Raw genomic sequence first — 21,941 nt, forward strand, 5'->3', positions numbered from 1 at the left:
TGGCTGCTGGAACACCAGCAGCGGTTATGGGTGCCCAGCAGTCAACTGAAAAGCAGTCTGAAAACTGTCAGCCCATAAGTAGATCGCTTAGTCAGCTGCAGGCAAAATTTGGTATTACTTAGATGTTTTTCTCTTCTTTTCATCTTTTGGTGAAACTTGTATTTCTTAGCAATCATCTATGAAGAGAGACTGTACAATGGCATTTCTACCCAGGCATGTTTCTTGTCTCTAGTATGATAAAGTAATGCTTTACCTTTGTTTCTAACACCATCCAGAAAGCTCATGGCATATGAATTTGGAACATTAGTAATTTTTGTTTTGCTCTGGGCCCAGGGCAGGTAAGGAAAGAGAATGATGTTGTGTGGATACATTATTTGGATCAATCTTAGGTTTTGTTTGGTTTGCAGTCTGGTAGATAGAAGAGTCAGTTTGTTTCTCTTTGAGTAATTATTAAATGAATCTGCTTCTATATAAATGAAGTTTCCGGGACTGCTATGCCCTGAAACCTCTCCCTTTCAGAGCAGCAGCCTCTGGGTGAGGGGAGACTCTGCCTTAGTTAAGGAGATCTGAGCAGCTCCATGCTTCTGCCTCTGTCCTTACACAGCTCAATGCTGGGCTTCCTGGGGTTGTGCCTCTGCCCAGCTCTCCGTATCCATTCCCCACCACGTACTTCCTGCTAGCCTTGGCTGAACTTCCTTGCTCCTCTGATGGAGGGCATCTTGCAGTGGAAACCCAAATCCTGGCCCTAGCACATGCACTTGTATTCAAATGAAGGCAAACCATCCAGGAATTTTATTGTGAGAACGGTGTACAAATATAACCCTTTTTTTACGTTCACATTTTTTCAGTAAGGCTGAGTAAATCTTGTGTGATTAGTGAGTGTGATTCGTGGAGCTAGGAGGAAAAATAAAAGAAACATGCTCTCACCTGATGACTTACTGACCCCCTTCTGAAAACAAACAAAACCTGAAATGAAAAGCTAAGAAGCCAACAATAAAGCAAGGGCAGTACAGGTTCTAATGGCTGAAGTCCTTTGTAAACATGTTTGCAGGTATAACATTTTCCTATGTCTGTTCATCCATAGACATGGAGCAGAGGCGCAGGGCGAGGAGAACTAGCCCATTCTTATTAACATGTACCTGTCAATGCACACCCGTGTCACCCAGCGTGCATGCCTCATCACCTGAGGCTGTTCTGGCCTCTCCATTTCTTTGCATGCTTTCTCTCTCCCTCCAGTTTAGAGTGGGATTACTTGCTCACCAGGCTGCAGTACTTACTTGTGGGTGCAGGAGTCTTTTCTGTTCTCTAAAGCATGAGTAATAATGGAGAAAATCAATGCCAAGTGAAGTTCCTCAGGACGTTGATCATGCCTTTTAGGAATATACCACTTCCTGAGATGCAGGCTTAGCCTTCCACTGCAGAGAAGGCGAAAGAGAGTAGTGATGTAGTCACGGAGGTGAGAAGAAACCAAGGGTCAGCTATTAGGGACTAATACAGTGAAGCCCTCTCAACTGGCTAGTGAGTTCCATGGCTTATAGTGTTTAAGTAGGTGGAATTTTAATCATTTAATTACTGGTCACAGCCCCTGCACTGTGTCCTTGATATCCCTATTCTCTTTCCTGTTGTTGTGTTCAACTGCATCTTAAAACGCAACTCAAGTAATTTGGTGAAAATTGGAAAAAAGTAAAATTTATGGTTTTGAAAAGTAGCCAATTTGACACATAATAAGCAGCTAACTTGTCAGGCGTAACAATAAAATGTTGTTAAGACATCAGCATGGAAGAAGAGACTGCATATTAAGTTCCTGACAGTTGGATTCATGTTCACAGCTTTCAGAAGAAACCCAATAGCTTTATGAAAAGCATTGTAATTTCTGTAGAACAAATAAATTTTACTTCAGTGCTCGTCTATGCCAACAAAGAATTATTTTCAAAGCTTTATCTTGATTCCTTAAAAAAATATTTTCTTGCCTTTCAAGAAAGCACTAGATTTTGAATAAACTTTATGCTAGACAGAGCTACTAGAAGACTATAAGAAAAAAGTTCTCTATAGCTGAACTATATTTCTTAAAGTTATGAATTTATTAAAATTTAACAATTACACTACTGGTCCTGAAATTATGCACAGCGTGACACTGATTCACTGAAAACCTTAGATGCAAAACATTTGGTGATTGAGTTTACAATGGTGATGGTGGTGTGATTATGTCCCACTTTTATCTGATTCCTTCATGTTTAGAGCATTTTCCCAGGACTGCAGAAACCTCTGGTTGAGGGAGATTAAACCCAAATATGTAAGAGCACTATGTTGGGGTGGAGCTTCTCCAGTACCTACTGCTGATCCTGTTCTGTGAATAAACTAGCTCCCTCTGTGCAAACTAGCCCCCTAGGAGAGGGACAAAGATGCTGATGAGGTTCAGAGGGTCCCCTCTCTACTGATGGTGGGTTTGCTATCAATATAGAAGGTGTGACAGCTCTAACAGGAAGGGTTACAGAGGGACTTATCTCAACACGTTCCCTAACCCATCACCTCAGGTGCTTGTCTGGGCTGGAGTAGGCCCAGAGCAAAGTTCACTTTCTGCCAGGCGCCCAGTGGTTCCAGTTTAATTTCCCATAAAGTTAATAGTGTGCACAAGCTACAAAAGTCTGTTCCCACCATGGCTGATGCTCTGGTAAATAATGACCTGGGAAGTGGTAATGAGTTCTCTCTGGTAATGATTTCTACCTCTCTGGCACAAGAGAAAAACAAACCTAAAACTATCACAACTTGGCAACTTCCACACTCACTGAGCATCCCTAGTGATACTTTGTAGTTCATTGCTAAGGGCTTAGAAGAAACTCAGCTTTAATTTTGTTTCTTTTTGTTGTAAGTGCCCTCAAATGAAATATATCAATTTGTGTTGAATGGAAAGTTTCATGTCAGATTTACGGTATTTTTACATGCCTGTAAAATCCTTTGATTTGGATTTGATGGATTTGAAGAAACCTGTCTCATCCTTTTCGAAGAGGATGAGACTGACACATTTAATCCAATTTGATCTGGACTGTTGACCTCAAATTACTATGGTACAGATATTGAACACTGAAAAATCACTCTGTCATAGGACTACATCGGGTCCTTCTGTCCATTTAGCAGAATGGAAATGTCACAACCTGCCAGGTCCATTACTGATTTGGAGATACTTTTGTGTCTTCAACCAGTATTTTCTCTAGATGGGTGCAGTGTTGCACTGACACTGGCATTTACACATGAATTGTGGAACCCTGCATCTCAGTTGAAGAGTATAATCTACCAACACCTGCCTGAATTGGGCATTTCCTGGGTAATCAAGCAATTTTCATGTAAGTCATTTTGCAATAGTAGTATTTTCAATTCTATAGACAAATGGTATGTGAGAGGCAGGACTCTGTAATTTAGTAGAGAGCAGCAGTGGGTGAGATTTTCTGTGAATTGCATGTAGTGTGATTATATGTAGGGGATCTGTTTTTTCAACTAATTTTTCAAAGACTGAATGAAAAGTTGGCATCATTATTTTGATTAGACTACATAAATATTTATTCTACTCCAATTAACAGAGCAACTCAACTACAGTATGTTTGCTTGGGTTGATTTTTATTATTTCTGTGCAAATGGTTTCTGGAGGAACCATAAATACCAGTGTTACTTTCTTTCTCCTCCTTCATCCTTATCAAGTCTCTTCCTAACACTATTGCTCTGCATATTGTATATTGTAGCTCATCACAGTGAATCTCAGATGTAGGAGATGATAAAAAAAATTACTGTGCTTTTTAATCTGGGCAGAGTAGGCATTTTGGGTATCGCAGTTTTCTGGGGTGCTTACAGGAATATTTCTTCATTACACAGTTGTAATATCCTAAGTGTATGGGTGTTGTACTAAACTTTGGCTCCTTCTTTTAACAGGCTGTGAAAGAAGAGACCTCTTTTGTAAATCCCAGTAAGACCTCCAGCCTGCAGGACCCTAATGTAAGGTCTGTTGCTTCTTGTCCGTAGGGAAAACATCAAATAAATGCATGATATAGTGAGGCATTTTCCAAAAATTATCTCAGACAGGTGTTACATGTCAATTTGCTCATCATCCCCAAGTTGCTAGGTAAAGTTCACCAAGCAGTGACCTGAGGAGAAGGTATCTGTTAGCAGGGTGCTTATTTTATACACATACGTCTGATATAGTTGAAGAATTAATAAAAACTCAACTTTAAAAATCAGACCAAGTATATGTACTTAAGTTGACAAAAGCTCAAGGTAAAAAATAAGGTCTGGTGGCAAACTTAGAAAAGCTAATATAAAAATAAGTCAGTGTTCCTAACTTTTGTATCAGAAACATGCTAGCTGTCCAAGCTGGAATATCCTTGTGTTGGTGTTTTTCTGATGTGTGGAAAGGGTTTTTTTTTTCAGAAGAAAATGCCTTTAGTATACAGCCTTCAGAAAAACATCTCATTTGCAGGCAGTAGTGACTACTTTGGATTGTACTTTTATTTTGTTGACGGTAGATAATAATCTTCCTTTTTGGGGGTGGCCATTTTGAAGAGGCACATTAATTGTAAACATTATTTGGATGGCAGAGTATGCTGTTTTTCAGCAGGTGGTTAGAGAGGAGGTTACAGCATGGGTATTTGGAAATTGCTTGCCTCTATATGTAGGTAGTGTCATCACTTTGGACATCTTTAGTATCCAAATCTGAGAGGAGAGTTTGATGAAAAAAACCATGGATGTAATGCATGGCAATCACACTGGCTGCTAATCAGCTAATTATGCTAGTGTATATGCTATATATATGTTTATGCATATGTAATATACATACATGCTAGAGCACTAGTCATCTCATGATTTTATTTTATAACTTTCTAGTGGTGACTCTTGCAACTGAAAGCAAACATTTAAGCATTTTATAGAAAAGTCTGGATGAGAGGGGTAATGAATTATGTTTGACAAATCATTTTGAACTACAAAAAGAAAGAGTTATGGTTGTGAAAATTTGTCAACCCTTTTTTCAAATGTGTCTTTCCCATAAGGTAATAAATCAGCAACAGTCTTCAAAAAACATTTCATTCAAAAAATGCCTTTCTGGTCAGATTGGACTAGCAGAGCTGCTACGTTTGCTTAGTGAAAGCAGCTACCTAGAGAAGAATGGTGAAGATGCTTGGTGGTGCTGAGGCAGGAGGAGACATGAGAGGTGATGCTTTTGCTTTCCGTGGCAGTCCCTGACTTGCCTGCAGTGCAGCTGTTATTCCCGGTTCCCCACGTCTCTCATCTCAGGACACCCTGGAGAGCTGTAACTTCTAGCCTGGCAGGCTGTGATTTTTCCCATTTGTTTGTCCAAGTGACTGCAAAGTCTAGTTGATATTTAGAATCACCCACTTTCCTCCTGTGCCACTGCCCTTTTTAGACCTCTGCAAAACTTTCTTAAACCACTGACTAATTATGTATGTTACACAGTGGCCTATTTCTTTGTTTAATAGAACTGGGTGTCATGTACTGTCTTTGCCACAACACCTTTTGTTGGGTTGCTGTCACTTCCAGAAGCAGTTCAGGAGGACCTGGTTTGTAAAGCTCTGTGTGATTTGGTACTTGGCTACAGACTTGTTTTCCTTACCTTTGCTGAATTTCTGCATAACATCTACCCTTTCTATTTCACATTTTTTAATAGATTCTCTCCTGCTTCATCATGCTGAGCTGTAAATGACTTGTGTGAAGTACTATTCAACATGAGAAAGGATGCCAACCTGGCTGCAAAGCTAATTTTAATGTTTTATTTTGCACACATCCAAGCACATAAACTCATAAAAGCCACTTTGGAGTTCTCAGTATGCAGCAGTCTGGTGTATATTTGTCTAATATTTATTTTTATCTGGTTTATGTCAAGCATTGTTTCCCCTACAGTCAGTTGAGCCAAATGAAATTGTATTGTTTTATTGCTTTCTGTCTGTGTCCTGGAGGTGCAAATATACAAGTAATCAATGTTCAGGGATAGACCAATTTTAACAGTCTGCATTCAAAACTCAGAGAATAATGCAAAATAAATTCAGTGTCTAACCAATTCTCTTTCTCCTTCAAGTGGCTTCCCTCTCTTCAGGGACATACGCATCCTTGCAGACAGCCAGCATGTGACCTATTTGCCAATAACATCCTCTATAACCTCTGTTTTGTGGACTTGGATGGACATCAATAGCCTTTGCTCTGCTAAGAATTGCATCTGAGTAGAGCCAAGGGTTTGTTTGTAGTGCTCAAACAAGTCACTTAGGAGGTTTTATCTTCTTTAGTTGAGAAATACACAAGTATCCTTTATAAAAAAGCTCTCCCCTTGGAATATGATTTTTATTCCTGCAAGTACCTATGCAGACATTCCTGCAGCAATACCTGTGTGGACGTTTGAGGAATGTTTGTTTGCTGAAATATCTTGCCAGCTGAAACTAGTATCTGTCACAGCTTTTCAAAAATACTCCATTCTTTTCATGCAAGGGATTTTTAGCAGGGAGAGTCACTGCATGTATTTGATTACTGATGACTGTACAATGCGCTAGCAAAATGCTCTCTTTCTTCCAAACTCAAGACGCTGGGAAATTTGTTCAGGCTAGCTAGTAAGCAAACATAGGCAGTTTTGACAATTAACTGAAGCATGAACTGTTCGTACAAATAGGGAAATGGAGGATGAGGAAGGAGGGCAGTAGTGCTTGTTTGATTAAAGAGCTATGCTCTCTTTGCTACCATTTTGTCTGCTCGTCCATTGCCACGGTGAATATTGCACTTCTAGTGAATTAACTGCTTGGATATGACCTGTAATCCCCCAGAGCAATTATTTTAGCATCTGCCACAGCAGACTCAATTTGGCTAACAATTGCTATAGCTCTTTGTAGAATTAGTTCTGGTTCAACTAGTAATTACTCATATGTATGTGTGGTATAGCTACTTTGATTACAAGAAGGTCTTCAATAATTTTGTTGGGCATGGCCTCAGAATAATGTTGTGCTTATGCAAAGCTGTCATTTATCAGCCAGTTTATTTGCTTGTTTTCTGCATCTGTTGGCAAACCATAGATACTTCTGTATCTAACTCATTTTAATTATGAGGGGAAAAAACACAGCTGAAGCTGAAATCGTACTATTTTGTCAGCTTTCAGGAGGGGAAAGCTTTGAAAATTGCTCTGTCATTCGGTGCGCAGGCTGGAAGTGCAAGGTTGCATCCTGATCTTCCTGTTAATAGCTAACTTGTACACATCAGATTAAGCTGCAGGAGAGGATGTGGGACCACAGAATTTTTGCTTTTGGAGAGCAGTGCTGCATGTCTATAGCTTTCCCTCCTCTGGATAGTTGTTTTTTTTTCTCCCAGACTGTTTCAAGTGCTGGTTCCCACATTCGGTGAGGAAAATGCTGGTGACTCAGTAACCCAATATGTGCTGCAGTGTCCTAGTTTACACTTTCTTTAATCCTCAGTTAAGATTGATAGAGCGCACCGTGAGTTGGGACGCAGTCATACATTCCCCTTATTGACCCTGCTGCTTCGCCGATAACCCCTAGCAAGCAGCAGATCTGAACAGTGGCAGTGGGGAAGTCGTATGGTTACCTCAGCTGGACCCACTGGGCTGCACATGACAGAGCTGTCAGCTGAAGTCAAATGAGAGCAACTAGTGGGAGGGGAATTTCAAAAGCAGGTTAAGTAGGAGAGCCACGAGTTATCTTGATAAGACACAGGAGTCCTACCAAGAAGAGTTAGACGTATCTTTATTACAGCTCTGTTGTAACAGAACTTCAAAGCACACACATTTTCATCAACACCTAAGTAATACATACAGAGAAGTACAACCCCGCTATAGAGCTGGGGCATAAGCATTTTGAACAAGGCAGAATATAATGTTTGTTTACAGAAGAAATGCCAGAAAAAAACATGTTCTTTATGTACTTGTTTTGTCTTGCTTTTTATATTGCCTGTGTCTAATCAAGAAGAGATACAGTTAGTCTATAGTTACCACCTTGCGTAGTGAGGCATGCTTTGTTAAGGCATGTAGTAAAAATGTGTTTGTGTGAACATTGGTCAAGTTTGGAATTTGCAATGTCAGTCATTTTGCAATGGTTTTGAACAGTATTCCTTTTGGGGTGTAGCGCCCAGGTCTGCAAGGGAGGCAGTTATCATGCCAGTCCTTTTTATGGCCAGCAGGAGGAATTAATCTTCCACTATAGCTAGAAAAGCCTTTCTAACAGAACATTTTCTTCTTTAGTGTTGTAAGAGAAGTCTGTCACTGTCTGACACTGAATGGGCCAGAAGGGATTATGAGGAAGTAACAGAGGCATTTCCCTGTCTGTTAGAAACTTCCTTACACCCAGGTATCTGACTCGGCGTTCAGATGGAAATGTTAAAGAAGTGCTCAGGGAGAATTTACTGATTAGATATCTAATTTAATTCAAGTTTGAAGTTACTGCATGTTCTTATGTATAGTTTTGGTAAGGCTTTCATCACCTGCCTCCAACTGGGATTTTCTCGTTTGATTCTTTTAGCCTTGAGAGATCAGGGTTTAGGCTGTCTGCCAGAAAATTAGTATTATGAAGGAAGTATAAAATATTGTAGGAAATATAAAAATGAAAATTGTAGTCACCCAGTTTCTTATCAAAGTACTGATCAAATGTGTAAATGCAAGTTCCTGCATTTCTGAGGCAGGTGCCCAAGTGTTGTTGTCAAAAGCCCTCTTCAACAGAAGTCCTCAAGTTGACTGGTCAGCTATTACTGTTCTTGTCACTGTTGCCACTTGCTGTTGTGCGCCATGTGGTACATTCATGGACTGCAATATTTATTTTCCCTTATAACATGCTTTTGGATTGCAAACAGCTTTGGCGTGCTTTGCTTCCCACATGGTTCAGGATTTGTCTGTGGATTTCTTTCCTTTTAGACCAACTGCTGCATCACCCTTTGTTGATCCTTGTTATCCAAATTATCTCATCTTTCATAGGATTGCAAATAGCAATATTCTTCTTATGTTGGAGTAGGTATAAGCACCAGCTGGTGCTTTGTACATTCATTTATTCTAATTTTCTTTGTAAATCTTCCCATCCAAAACCGAATTACGTTATTACATTAAGACTAATTACATTAGGAGCTGCTCAACATGTAACGTAAAATTAAATGTTATCTCACAGAGCCTGATGATGCTGCACACCAGAAAATAAGGGTGGGAAATATTAAATTATATCAAGTTATACAGGGTACAGATGCATCAGGAGAAGTAATTGCAGGCACCCTTCTGAATGGCCAATGCAGAGTAAGCCTTACTCATGCAGATTTCAGAATATGATTCCCTGCTGTGGCTTGTGCATCTTCGGTAGACTTTGAATTTGGCTGCCTTTCAATTTACGTGAATATGTCCTACACTTTTTCTGACCAAAGTGATGATAGTTCTTACATATAACTTTCCTGTATCATCAAGGGAGGAGCATCACTCAAAGTAATGTCTGCATTCCTGTGTTTTTGTCTTTCCTTTCTCACGTACACAGACTATATTTGAGTTATCATCTTTTGGTATCTGAGCTAACATCCTGCTGACATACCTGGTGCAGTGTGAATCTGAACCAGATTTTCAGAGAACTTTGGCTTTCTGCAGGTGCTCTCAGGACGTGACCATATAAGCAAGAAGCAAACTGATGTTTGCCTAATTTGTACATGTTTTGGATCTGAAACTAACACCTCAGTATCTGTCTTTATATATACAGTGTATATATACAGTATATATCCAGTGAATGTCAGGGTAGCTTTCCAACAGCATATAGGTATGTGCTCAGGGAGTTTGTTCTAGCTTATCCAACAATATGTACTCTGAACACTGACTTTTTTATTATTTTCTTTTTTGTAAGGAAAGCTAGGGTTCTGCGGTGGGAGTAGTATTCTTAGAGAAGTGGAACTTATTATACAGCTGCTTACCAGCTGCTCAAGACTTCAAGGTACAATAACTGATTTTTATTTAGAAATTTCAATTGATAGAGAAGGCTGTGGCTCACAAAGCTGTCTTGGACACTATCTAACAGCAGTTCTTAAAAAGACTGCAAACTGATACCATGGAGTTTCTAGGTAGGTAGGTAGTTTCTAAGCATCACAGAACTGAAGTTTTGGACCAGGCATCCAGCAAGAGCTGTGGTAGATGTCCACGTTGACATTTGGAGGCTAATAGGCATGTCACCCGATGATTATGGACAGCTCGTTTCTCCAAGTCAAAGACTTCAGTTCCCTAGAAAAACAGATATGTACAAAAACTTTTTGGCAGGTGAGAATTAAAGCTGATCAGAAACTATGTGCTTGGTTTGATCTGACATAAGCTTCAGTGAATTCAAGCAGGTTGTTTTCCTAGAATCTGAATGGACTTAACTCTATGAGGCAGAGTCTGAAACATAACATTTAAGTATCTCCTTCTAATGTATTGTGAAATATTCTAAGAAAACTAAAAACATTATCTATGTTGACTTCTTCCTAACAAATAGTAATTGCTTTTATAAGAAGTTCCTTTTTCATTCAACCTGCATCCTAAAAAATAAAAAACATTCATTCTCCAACTGGAAAATAATAGCCAGCATTTCCCAATACAAAATGAATAGCTAAATACACAGCAGCCTGGCCTCAATCCAGTGAACAGGTTAATGGATCTGCTACTCTGGCTTTTTGTAGGAAACCCATGCAGTAATTTCTGCGTCAAAATCATAATTTCTAGCTGAAATCTTCTGTACCCTTTGCATGCCAGTCTTCATTACAGATTGCAGATAGGGCACCTCGATATGTTCTTTGACTTCATTCCCAAGTATTAAAGACCACTTTGTCCTGTTGCTTGAAGTCAGATGCTGATGAATTATTTGTAATTGTATTCTTAATCTCTGAACTGCAAAGAAAGGAGCAATACCCAGACCTTTCAGATTAAGTTAAATTGATGAAATAACCCACTCAAGGTGCATGTCTTTGGCTGTGTCCCTTAAACTGTGCCTAGGCTCTTTGGAAACCACAGCATTTATAGTGACTGTCCTGGTTGCTGTATGGAGAGAGAGAGGATTTGTAGCTCAGTTTAACCTTAGGTACTGGATGTTGACCTGCAAGGTTACTCTGAGCTGGGGGAGAGCAGTTTCTGTATCATCATTATCTATCTGTCAGACCATGGGAGCATCACATTTTCATCTAGACTGCAGATACATTTTCATTATAAGGACAAGGGAAGGGAGAGAATTTTTTCCTTGAAAACAAAAAGAACTCAAGTGAGGAGGGTAAGGAAAGCCCGCAAGCTGTTTTTTGATTAGGCTGCTGCTCTGTAACAAGGAGGTTTGTTGTACATCTGCAATCTATATGGGAGGGTGAGAGGTAAAAAGAAGAAAAAACCTTTATTCAGAAAGTTTGATGCTGGTGATAGCTTTCAAATGTCCAAATAACTTTTTGGAGAGCTAACCTGACTTCTGAGAAACACTACTTTATTGAAGCAAAAAAGCACGTATTATTGTTTCTTAACTTCAGATGGCCATTACTTTGGAAAAGAATTAAGTGTGAAACACTTAGAGAACTGACTAAGAAAAGATTTACATGTTTGTGTGTGTTTGCTTAGCTTATTAGGCTGTATCTTTGATACACACAAGAATGCATCTATCAAATATTTTTCCTCTTCTTTCTTCCTTGCTTTTCCTTCCCAAGATTTCACTACCATATTTTCACTCAAAGCGAGTTCTGAAACCAAAAATCAGACGGTGTTTTTTTGGTTGGTTGGTTGTTGGTTTTTTCCCCTATGACTCGGTACCCGAAGGCAGGTCAACCTTCATGCAGATGGCTGTACCCTTGTAAATCATGGGGCTTTTAGCTTCTGCCTCTTGGCCTTAGTCTGGGAGGGTGGAGGGAGAGAGATTGCTCCAGACAGCAAAATCAGCACAAACAGAAGGGAAGAGGACAAAACCTGTTAAAAACAAATGCAGAAAGCAGGTTCCCCCAGCAGACTTTGGTGGCTTTAAAATTCTATACTGGATCCTCCAGGGAAAGAGAAGTTATTTCATCCCTTTCAGCTTATTAGGTGCCCAATCACTTGCTCCCACACAGCCCACTTGCCACATTTCAAACAAGTATGGAGGTCTGCCCAGAGCTGGCTTAGTGGACGAGGAGGGCATGTCAGTCTGTAGAAGCCAGGGTGCACCAAGGGGTGGTGCAGGCAGCAGCATAGCCCCAGCCCTCTGAACCAGTCTGCCCATTACAGCTGGGCCAGGGTGGGGTGAGATACCCTGAGTCCCTCGGCACAAGCATGTACATCATGTCCCCAAGGAATATTATTCAAGCTAAAACAGCGGACATCTGTGGTCACTTGAAATGTTCCACAATGCGTGTTTTTTGTGAGCAGTTTTGGTTTCAATAGCCCTGTTGGCTGCTCTGAGAACAAAACAAATTCCTCGGGTTTGGGGGGATCTCTCTCTATGACTTATGTTCCTGTGCAGGCTTGTGAAACGGGCCGAAGCCAGTTCAGTGGAGCATGCTGGCTGCTGCTCAGAAGTGTGCTGGGGCTCTTAGTGCACAGGCAGTTTCTGATGACCTGCCACTGCATGCTGACATTCGTGGTTGTTATTGTCATTCTCACCAGGAAGTGACAGATTTTTATGTAAGGTGCCAGGTCATTAAGTAACTCTGTCTTGGTTCAGTACCTTCATTTTTCTGCTGTAGTGGTTGGATACTGTTACAGGAAAAAGGTTTCTTATGAATTAATGACATCGAAAAATATCCTTATAAAGGAACTGTAATACACTGCACATTTTCTTTTTCGAGTCCCATTGATCCTTCAACGCTTCAGGTTTTGTTCAAGCTATATAGTTTATATAAGACTATAGCTATGTAGTTTATACAGCTATAAACTACAAATGGTGATATCTACATATAATGACAATTTAAATAGCTGGTACAATTACAAGGCTTCTCTTCAAGAGCCATTTATTTCTATATAAGATAATACATTCTAGCTTAGAATTCAAAACATAACAATAGATGTTACTCTGCTTTATAGTTGCTTCTTTTTCAGGAGTATCAGTGAGATCTTTTTTAAGAGTTTGTATGATATTAAAAGTCTGCCATTTTTAAACACAGATCAGGCTCTGAGTGGATCAAGATGAGCACTTCGTGCATCTTGTTGCTGATGTGAGAGTAGGAACAGCCTTGAGCACTTTCAGACTGAGGAAGAGTGTTTGTAGATGAAACAGGAGGTGTCATGGAATTTTTAGGCTGGTGTGAAAAGAGCTAACTTAGCAAGGTTTTAATGAGGGCAAAAATCCAGCTCTGCAGTTGGTATGGCTAGTCTAACATTTCATCTCGTGCTAGTGGCCTCTTCAGGTAGAGGCATTGCCACTGCTCCTTTTCATTCAGAGGTAGCTTGAATTTACACCCTAGCTAACCTGCAGCTTCTCAAATGCATCATTAAATAGCACTTGTGTCTCTCCCAGAGGCCTGATAACTATCAGGACAAAGATAGTCACTGCATCCAGCCTCCAACAAAAATGATGGCAACATTTTATAATAAAGGGAAAGAAGTTTTTGCTCTTAAAATTGTGTTGCTTTTGTAAAACAAGTAAATGGGATACTTTACTGGCATGTTACAAAATACAAGTAAAGTTTATCTGAGCAGTTACAACCACTGAAACAGGAGTAGGTGTGCCCAGTGTTACTGTATCTTGGCTTTTTTTTTCCTATTGTTCACTTCAAAATTTGCAGCATTCAAAGGAAAATAATAACTTTTCCATCGATTTGTTGGATTAGAGAGTAAGACGTGTTTGGGTCTCAAACACTTTTAATCACAGTTGAGTGAAATTTTTTATGTGGAACATTTTTCAGGATTAATTCAGACTTAGAACTTTTAAATGTTTCACATATAAAATCAGTTTCATAACTCACTTTGAAATAATTATAAACTGCTTTAGTTACAAAATTGCACAATATCTGTTCAAACAAAAGTTTGATTTTGACAATTGAAATAAATGCTTCGAAAGTCCCATCTCCTGCGCTTTTTTTAAATTGCAAAACATGAGATTCAAAAGGAGATATATAGGCTTTGAAAAATGAAACTTTTTAAAGGAACTGAAATTATCATTTCAATTCTTCCTTTGTGTGAAAATATCTGATTTACTTTCATTACAGATTATAAAGTTGCCTTGAGAAATTTGAAGTAGCCATGAACTGGAAATATATTTGTTACCAGCTTTGCTGTTGCACACTGCTGTTTCCTGAACCCCTTGATAGTATTAGTGCATCACTTGTTATCATTTTGAGGAAACATTTTTCAGCTCCCGTGTAGTTTATACTGCTATTTTTGTTCCTGCTTTCACTGGTTTGATGAAAAGATTTAAAGCTTGTGAGTACCCTCTTATAAAGGTATTGGAGAATTGTGAGGACTACTCCTTTGAAGCAAGAATTTCAGCTAATGTATTTCAGGAGACATGAGGTAAAAATCGTGGCATTACACACATTCACACCCCTTGAGGATCTGACCATCAGATCTAGTTTTTAAATGGATCTTAACATATTTATACTTCTTATGTCAGAACTTGAATTGAAAATCGCTTTAGGTAAATAGAACTAGTAATTTTTTTCAGTTGTTAAAAGCTACCTTTGTTTGAGCAAAGTTGTCTAAGAAAAGAATAGCTAGAGCAGTCATCTACAATGAAAATTACATTGGAAGTTTCCATCACGATGTTGATTTCCAGATCAGACATACTGACTTCAAGATAAAAACAAGACGATTTGGACGCTTTTCTTCTCTTATCCTCCCTTTATTTGCCAGCCTAACAAGCTCAGCAAAACATCTGAAAATCTGAATGGATTGTTCTGCATTAATCTCACTGTGAATCTGAGATATAAATGACTGGCCCTATTGGAATTTGGGAAGGGGCAAGATATGAATCTTCCTGTTATCTGTACTGACTTCTTGAAATTAATGGGATCAAAAAGCAGAAAGAAAAAAATGACAAAAATTGTTCCATGAGAAGTAGAACTTTATGTATAAACTTTTGGGTTATGAATTACGTATGCCGGTTATACTCTAATACTTACTTCCCATTGCTCCATCTTATGCTCTGTGACCTCCCCAAAGACTGAAAAGCACCGCCAAACTGAAGATGTAATCTGAAGGTTGTGCCATCCCAGTAGGTTCTGTTGTAGCTGGACAGCAGGTTCAGAAGTTACTGGGGAGAGTTAATGAAGTTTAAAACTTACAAGGGCATCAGAGGGAGCTGCAATTGTGAAAATTAAATATGCTTATCTTATTATGGCTTTGGAAGACTAACACGTTGCTAAGACTCAAAAAAATCAACCCAAATTTGTAGTGTTAGAGACAACATTGTGCCACTTCTGCCAGTTGTGGATGTGCCTCAGTGCATGAGCAGTCCCACTAGCAGTCAGCGGGGCTGTGGAAGTACTTAGTATCTGACTTAAGATTCGATGGCAGAATACCATTTCACAAATTCTCAATCAATACTTTCAAATTAATCTCTTAATGTTTGGCACATTTATTATGTTTATAGCATTTGTAATACACATAGGTGTATTTAATCATAATGTGTTGCTTCAAACAAAAGCAGTAGATAAGATGATTCATGTGTCTTTGTGCCACTCAAGCTCACAGTTGAAATGGTTTCCTCCCAAGGCCATGAAGATCTTGTATCTAGTGTTTATGCTATTTGTACTCAAGTGTTAGTTAACTCTACTAATAAATGGTTAAAGAGGAGATCCTTTTGTGTGGGTCTCCTCATTCCCGTTTCTATACTTTGCTGGAGATCTGCAAATGTGTTTAACATTCATGAGCATCTGAAACTTGTCTGAGTGTTGCTTTTTTTCTAGCAAGCCATCTTTTTCTAGCAATCCTCTTCTTGGATCAAATCCATTAGTTCATTTCCCTTGAGCTGCTCTTTCAAATGCAGAAGGATAATGTTTAATTTCAGGTAAAAACTATTTTAAACAGAGCAGGCTTCACTATTCATAAAATAGTTTTTTGTTAAATGCATTTTTTGTAAAAGTATTTCTGACATGACTGAATTGCTGGGCTGTTATTAAAATGTTGTATTTTGGAAACAGTGACATTTCCACATGGTCTCTTACATAGGCTCTGCATTTGTAATCAGTTGCTGCTTTTATAAATGGTATGCAATGCACAGGAGGGTGAGTTCGCATATCCTTTTCTGTTCATGCACACTGGCTTGTGAACTATAAATGGAACAAAAGGATGAACTTCAATGAGCACTTGCCACTTTGCAAGATAAATATGTGTTGATGGGTTAGAACTTTGTTGATATGCCTGAAGTAGTTTAAATAAAGACTGTGCCACATGTATTTTTCTTGTTATTTTTAGAAGTCCTGCTCCAGTGCGACCTGAAACTACGCCATCAACTGGCCCTACAGAAAAGCAGGAGATTAAAGTTTCTCGTGTGAGGAAGTTAACGAGGCAGTACAGTTTGTGAGTAACGTGTAGCATGGTCTTTGTGTTTTTGCCTACTACAGCTGAAAATGAATGGGGATGCTAATTATTGCTCTAGCTATGCCTTCTGAAAGGCATGAGTGCAATTACATGATAATGATCTTATACTGATACAGTTCCTTTCATCACTGAGAATCTTCAAGCTTTTAATACAAAATGAATTTGCCGGCCCTAAGCAGTTGCTAACCCTCAGCACTGCAGGCCTGCTGCCTTTTTCTGAGTTTATAGGTTAGGAATTAAAAAACTCTTTTCCGCATGAAAAGTCAAAGACCTGGTGTGAGCTGGAGCAAGCTGCTGTGTCTGCTTCATTACAACCCCATTTGCAAAATGAGGAAAATAGTCCTGAGTTGTTGGGTGGTCAAGCTGTGCTGTCAGCCATTATTTCTCAGAAAGTGCGCTCTCTCTCTCTATCGTTTTGTCATAAGCGGAAATTACTGGCTGTAGCTGTAGCAGCTCAGCAAAGTCCCTTAGATCTGGTAAGAGTGATCTGTGATGTGTGCCTATAGGGCTTTGGCATCCCATTTACACATATTTCATCCGATTTGAGAGTCTCTAGAGATGTGAGGTACCGAAGAGATGTGGAAATAAGTTTGTTGATTTGTCATTCATATGAAAGGACAGGCAAAGCCACCAGAAACTAGGGAAAAAAAGGGATAATGTCAGCATAAACTAATTAGTACAAGAACGCCAATACCATAATGAAGAAAAAAATATGTATGCTTTCTACATGGAATGGCAACTGTTAGTCCCTCTAGCAATTTAACATTCTAGCATCACTAAATATACAGCAACATTAGCAAAAGTTTTTCTTCTCTCCAGAAAGATTCTAATGAATTTCAGTATGTAATTATTTTCTGTCTCACTATTAAGAACACTGGCTTTTGTTATGGAAAAAAAGTAACAACCTGCATCACGAAACCCAAGAAATTATTCAGGAGAAGAAACAGAAGAATGAATCAAATTGAAACTAAGAGGAAAATGAGTAATTAGCCAAACTGGTATTTGTCCAAGAGACCAAGGCTGACATACAGGAACACACAGCCACAGCTTGGTCAGCAGACCACATAACATTCTGTCTTTTACTATGATACATAGAATCGTAAAATTGGTTGGAAATAGATTGGAAAAAAACTTTAAGATCATTGAGTCCAACTATTAACCTAGCACTTCCAAGTCCACCACTAAACCATGTTCCTAAGTGCCACATCTAAATGTCTATTAAATACCTCCAAGGATGGGGACTCAATCACTTCCCTGGGCAGCCTGTTCCAGGGCTTGACTACTTTCTGTGAAGAAATTTTTCCTACTACAGGAGATGGGAATTGTCAATTCAAGCTTGGAAGAGAACTCAGTTTCCCTTACTATTTGCTAATCCTGAAGGTAATGTGTGACAGGGAACTTGGCAGCATTTGGTAGGAGAAGTTTCCTAAGGCCTGAATGAACCTGCTCACTCACTCTGCCTAGCATAGTTCAGACAGCAGTACGCTTTTCTTGAACAAAACACCACTTCTACGTCTTTTTCTACAAGCCAGGGGAAGGAAATCTCCTACATATTTCAAGATGCATCTGATTTTTCAGAGTTTTGTATAATGCAGGGACCTGTAGATAGCAGTCAGCAAAGGAAAAGGCTGTGACATTGAGAAGAACCAATTATTTGATGCTCTTCATATAGCAGGTAATGCAACGGGATGTAGCGGTTGATCCTATTCATTGAAGACACTGATGTGTAAGGACAGGCAAGAATTAATGTTCTACTGCAGGTATAATCACAGGTTTTGTACACACACTTGGAAAAGTTTTTGATTTAAGTTTTAACCTAAACAGGTTGTTAAACCTGGTCCTCAAATACTGCTACATGGCAAATGTAGCTACTGAGAAATCAGTTTGTAAGAATCTGGATGAAAAAAATTGCTCTTGGGTAGGTTACTGCTGGAGAGGGTGTGTTTACCATTAAATAGAAGGTAACAACCAAAGGAGAGGAATAGGTAATAGGACATCAAATAATGAAAATAGGTACCTCAGGGGGTCATCCCTGAAGCGATAGCATAATCAGCTATTACTAGATCGTTCTTGTCTGAGAAAGTGTTTAGTTAACCTGCTCTTAAAGGGCAAAGAGAAAATCCTTGGACCAGAGACCAACACCTCCGTTTTCTGTACATGAACAGTCGGCTGGTCCCCCAGAGCTGCTGAGCACCTGCAGAACAAGTGGCCCCACGCACTGAGGGAAGGAGGAGAGGGTAAATGAAAATGGGTGAGAGGTTGTCCTCGAGAGAAGGGAAACAATGCCAGGGGCCACTGCGAGTAACAATGCCACATATAATTCAGTAGTGTGTGGGCAGAGGAGAATGTGAGAAGGCAAGAGCTGAAGTGATGAACAGTGCGGTGGGAGGCAAGTAGAATGGAAAGGAGACTAGAGGCAGGGTCATGTGGTGGAAAAGGCGGTGGTGTTGATACACACACACAGACAAGCAACATTTAAACAGTATATTTTAAAAAAATTATGTATTCAGGAGTGAATTCTCAATTTTTGATTGTGATTTTTGAGGAACCAGTTCTGAGCATGCCTTGCCCCCATGTGGATTTTCAGTTGTCCGGTGTTAGTCATGAGGAACAGCACATAAACACATCTAACCAAACTTGTCACCTATGCTATGCTCGTGTGTAGGGCTGAAGAGTCATTAGTCAAAAATACAGGCTGTGATATTTTTTAATTTTTTTTTTGGCAGACCCAAATTCTATGCAATTGAAATTATCTTGTGTCTGGAATGCAAATACAGGAAATGCAAAGAAACAGTGATGGAGTATTGTGAAAGAAATATAGTGAGAAAGGCCAATTCTCAGTCTTATAGCTAGCATGCTAATATTTCATGACTGAGAAGACTGGACCCCAACCCTTAGCTTTGGATCACAGACACTAAGAAGCCTTTCTGAACTGGCAAATTCTCAACAGTTTTCCACTTCATTGTATGCAACAGAGCAGCTTTACCCAGCAAGGATACCGGTGTGTTCCAGCTGAGAGAGGGAACAAGGACTGATAAAATGTCAGCTACAATGTTTCTGAGATTAACTAGGTCAACAGCCCAACTCTGGCTTGTTGCATTAATAAAACATCTATTGAACAGGTCCAAAAGATTTTGCATTTTCTTTCCAGCATAAAAACAGTGTGTTGTACATGCTCTGGTGCTGAATTCTATCCTTATTCAGAAGAAGTAAAAAACGAAGTTGGAAAAGATAACATTAATCACCATAGCTTTATATCATAATAAAAAAACCCATCGCTATCACCCAAACAACCTACCCTAAGGCTGTGTACCCTGTTATGTCACGTAGTTGCCGTACCGTGTGGCCCAGGCATGCCGTCTTCAAGTAGCACTAAACCAAGTACTGTTCAGTTCTGGAAATGTCTGTTATACTGGCATGGCAGGCTTCTGTGCACTGTGACTACCTAACTGGTAGTTAAAATTGATGCCATTTTATAAGAAGTATTTTTTCTCACCATTTTTTCCCTCTCTTTAAACTGTCAAGCTGTAGCCTTTCCTTTTAACACATCAGTCCTGGTAATACAGATTCTGTAGGCCAAATTGTGACTCTTTTTACCTCCACGCAATTGCAATTAGCAATTGGAAATATTCTTGACTCAGGGCTGATTGATCCCAATCATTTGTAGTCAATGGGACTCTACAAAAGTAAATGAAGATATAATATTCTCTATTGGCCTTCATTTAGAGGTGACAGTAGGTGAGACAAAAGAGTTCAGCTTGATGGCCTAGAGCCCAAGGGAAGCATGCAATCTGGTTTTAAATAAAATATTTTCTTTGTAAATGGAATAAATGGGACATGAAAAAGATACCCTCACAAGAATGTTTCTAAAGAGCTCATTTTGGGAGTCAATCAAAGTCCTTTAAAAACAGTTTGAAAACAATAGCATAGACTAGCTGAGTAATAGGCATCAAATCTTCCATTGGTCTAAAGCCAATGAAGCAGTCAGTCCCATGGATGAATTGAACCAGATCTGTTCTTATCAATACTGCCAGCCTCTGCAGAAAAGAATGAAGTACAGTAATATCAAATAAGTTCATTTATGTATATATACATACTTCATAGAAACACTGCTTGCACATCATACCCGTAAGATTTCCATTTGCAGATGGGAGTTACCTAGCCAATCCACTTCTATGGAATATTTAAAGCTTAAAAATCTAATTTACTTGAAAAGTTAGTTTCATTACAGATGGAAGAATAAATAGAACTCATTGCAAAGTACTACAGCTGACAGGTTACCAGGGCCTCCTCCAGCACAAGTACTGTCAAAGTCCAGTGACATATTCTAGTGAGAAGATCTGTCTGCTTTTATCAACTGCAGTGATGAAGATGACCTTCCTCCAGCACTGGCAGCAGCAGCAGCATCGACACCTGTGTCTTCAGCATCTCCTGGGTCACAGAAAACTTGTACGCCACAGACATCAGAAGGACAAACACAGGTTTCACCTGGTGGCAAGGTAATACACAAAGAAATCAGCTTATTTCTGTTGAGAGAGTATTCAGGAGGGGACAGAGGGAGTTGCAGATAACATGTTCTCCTCGGGTGGAGTAAGTCCACGTTTAGTAGTTTTTAATGCAGAGTTGCAGTAATACATTTAACCTGTTGTGTAAGAAATGTTTAGAGCCTGCTCCAAGGCCCAGCTAAAATCAGTAACAGTTTCTCATCAACATTAGGGGGCAGTGGATCTGGATTCAGTTAATGTTTACCTTGGTTTCAAAAGTGCATAATTTTGTTGTCTGTCTTTCCTGAATAGCCATCCTTAAAAAACATGGTGGGAAATTTGAAATACATTTGGCAATCTATGCTTTAATGAATTAAAAAAAGCCCAACCAAACAACAAACAGAATTACAGAAATTAAATGGGTTTTTTTTCAATGCTGGGTTTCTTCTTTGCCCTTAGAGTTCCACAGATGCTGGAAGTACCTTTGCTTTGGAGCCAGGTGACCTCCTGATGGATTTCACAGAGGCCACACCTATGGTAAATAGTTTCAGTTTGCAACCAGGAAAATTTAACAGTTTTCAATAATTTTTCTGCAGCTAAGAGAATGAGATACTGTGCAATGTGTTGGATAGTGCACAGGAATGACATAATTTTCCTTGATATTGAATGCATCCTTCAAACTCAGCTCAGTATCTCTGAAAATCGGTCCACAAGAACAATGATCTTCTGTGTGCTTTTTTTTTATTGTTGGATAACTTCTCATTTCTCTCTCCTACCTGGGTATCTCTACACCTTGTTGCACTGGTTTCAGGAGCTTCTTTGTCCTTTTAACGTAGGTTCCTAATGTGATCACAGATTGCTTTTGGGAGTGTTGTCTGAAAAGTCCCTTCTCCCCACAAGTTTTCTTCAGACTTACCCACTAGACAATCCAAAGACGTGTACCTGCACTTCCACGTTTCATTAGCAGATTCCTTTGCTTCACTTTAAGGCAA

At 39.3% G+C, this 21,941-nt stretch overlaps 1 protein-coding gene across 1 annotated transcript in view; it reads left to right on the top strand.

The window, feature by feature from the left end:
- EPB41L4B (erythrocyte membrane protein band 4.1 like 4B) overlaps positions 1 to 21,941 on the top strand; it is a 172,344-nt gene that overhangs the window by 120,020 nt on the left and 30,383 nt on the right. Inside the window, exons 19-22 of the mRNA XM_037380279.1 lie at positions 3,922 to 3,989; positions 16,340 to 16,444; positions 20,829 to 20,964; positions 21,409 to 21,486. Coding sequence (XP_037236176.1) covers positions 3,922 to 3,989; positions 16,340 to 16,444; positions 20,829 to 20,964; positions 21,409 to 21,486 — 387 coding nt within the window. The remainder of the gene's footprint in view (positions 1 to 3,921; positions 3,990 to 16,339; positions 16,445 to 20,828; positions 20,965 to 21,408; positions 21,487 to 21,941) is intronic.

This window comes from Falco rusticolus, chromosome 3 (assembly GCF_015220075.1).
Source record: "Falco rusticolus isolate bFalRus1 chromosome 3, bFalRus1.pri, whole genome shotgun sequence".
Classification (NCBI taxonomy): domain Eukaryota; kingdom Metazoa; phylum Chordata; class Aves; order Falconiformes; family Falconidae; genus Falco; species Falco rusticolus.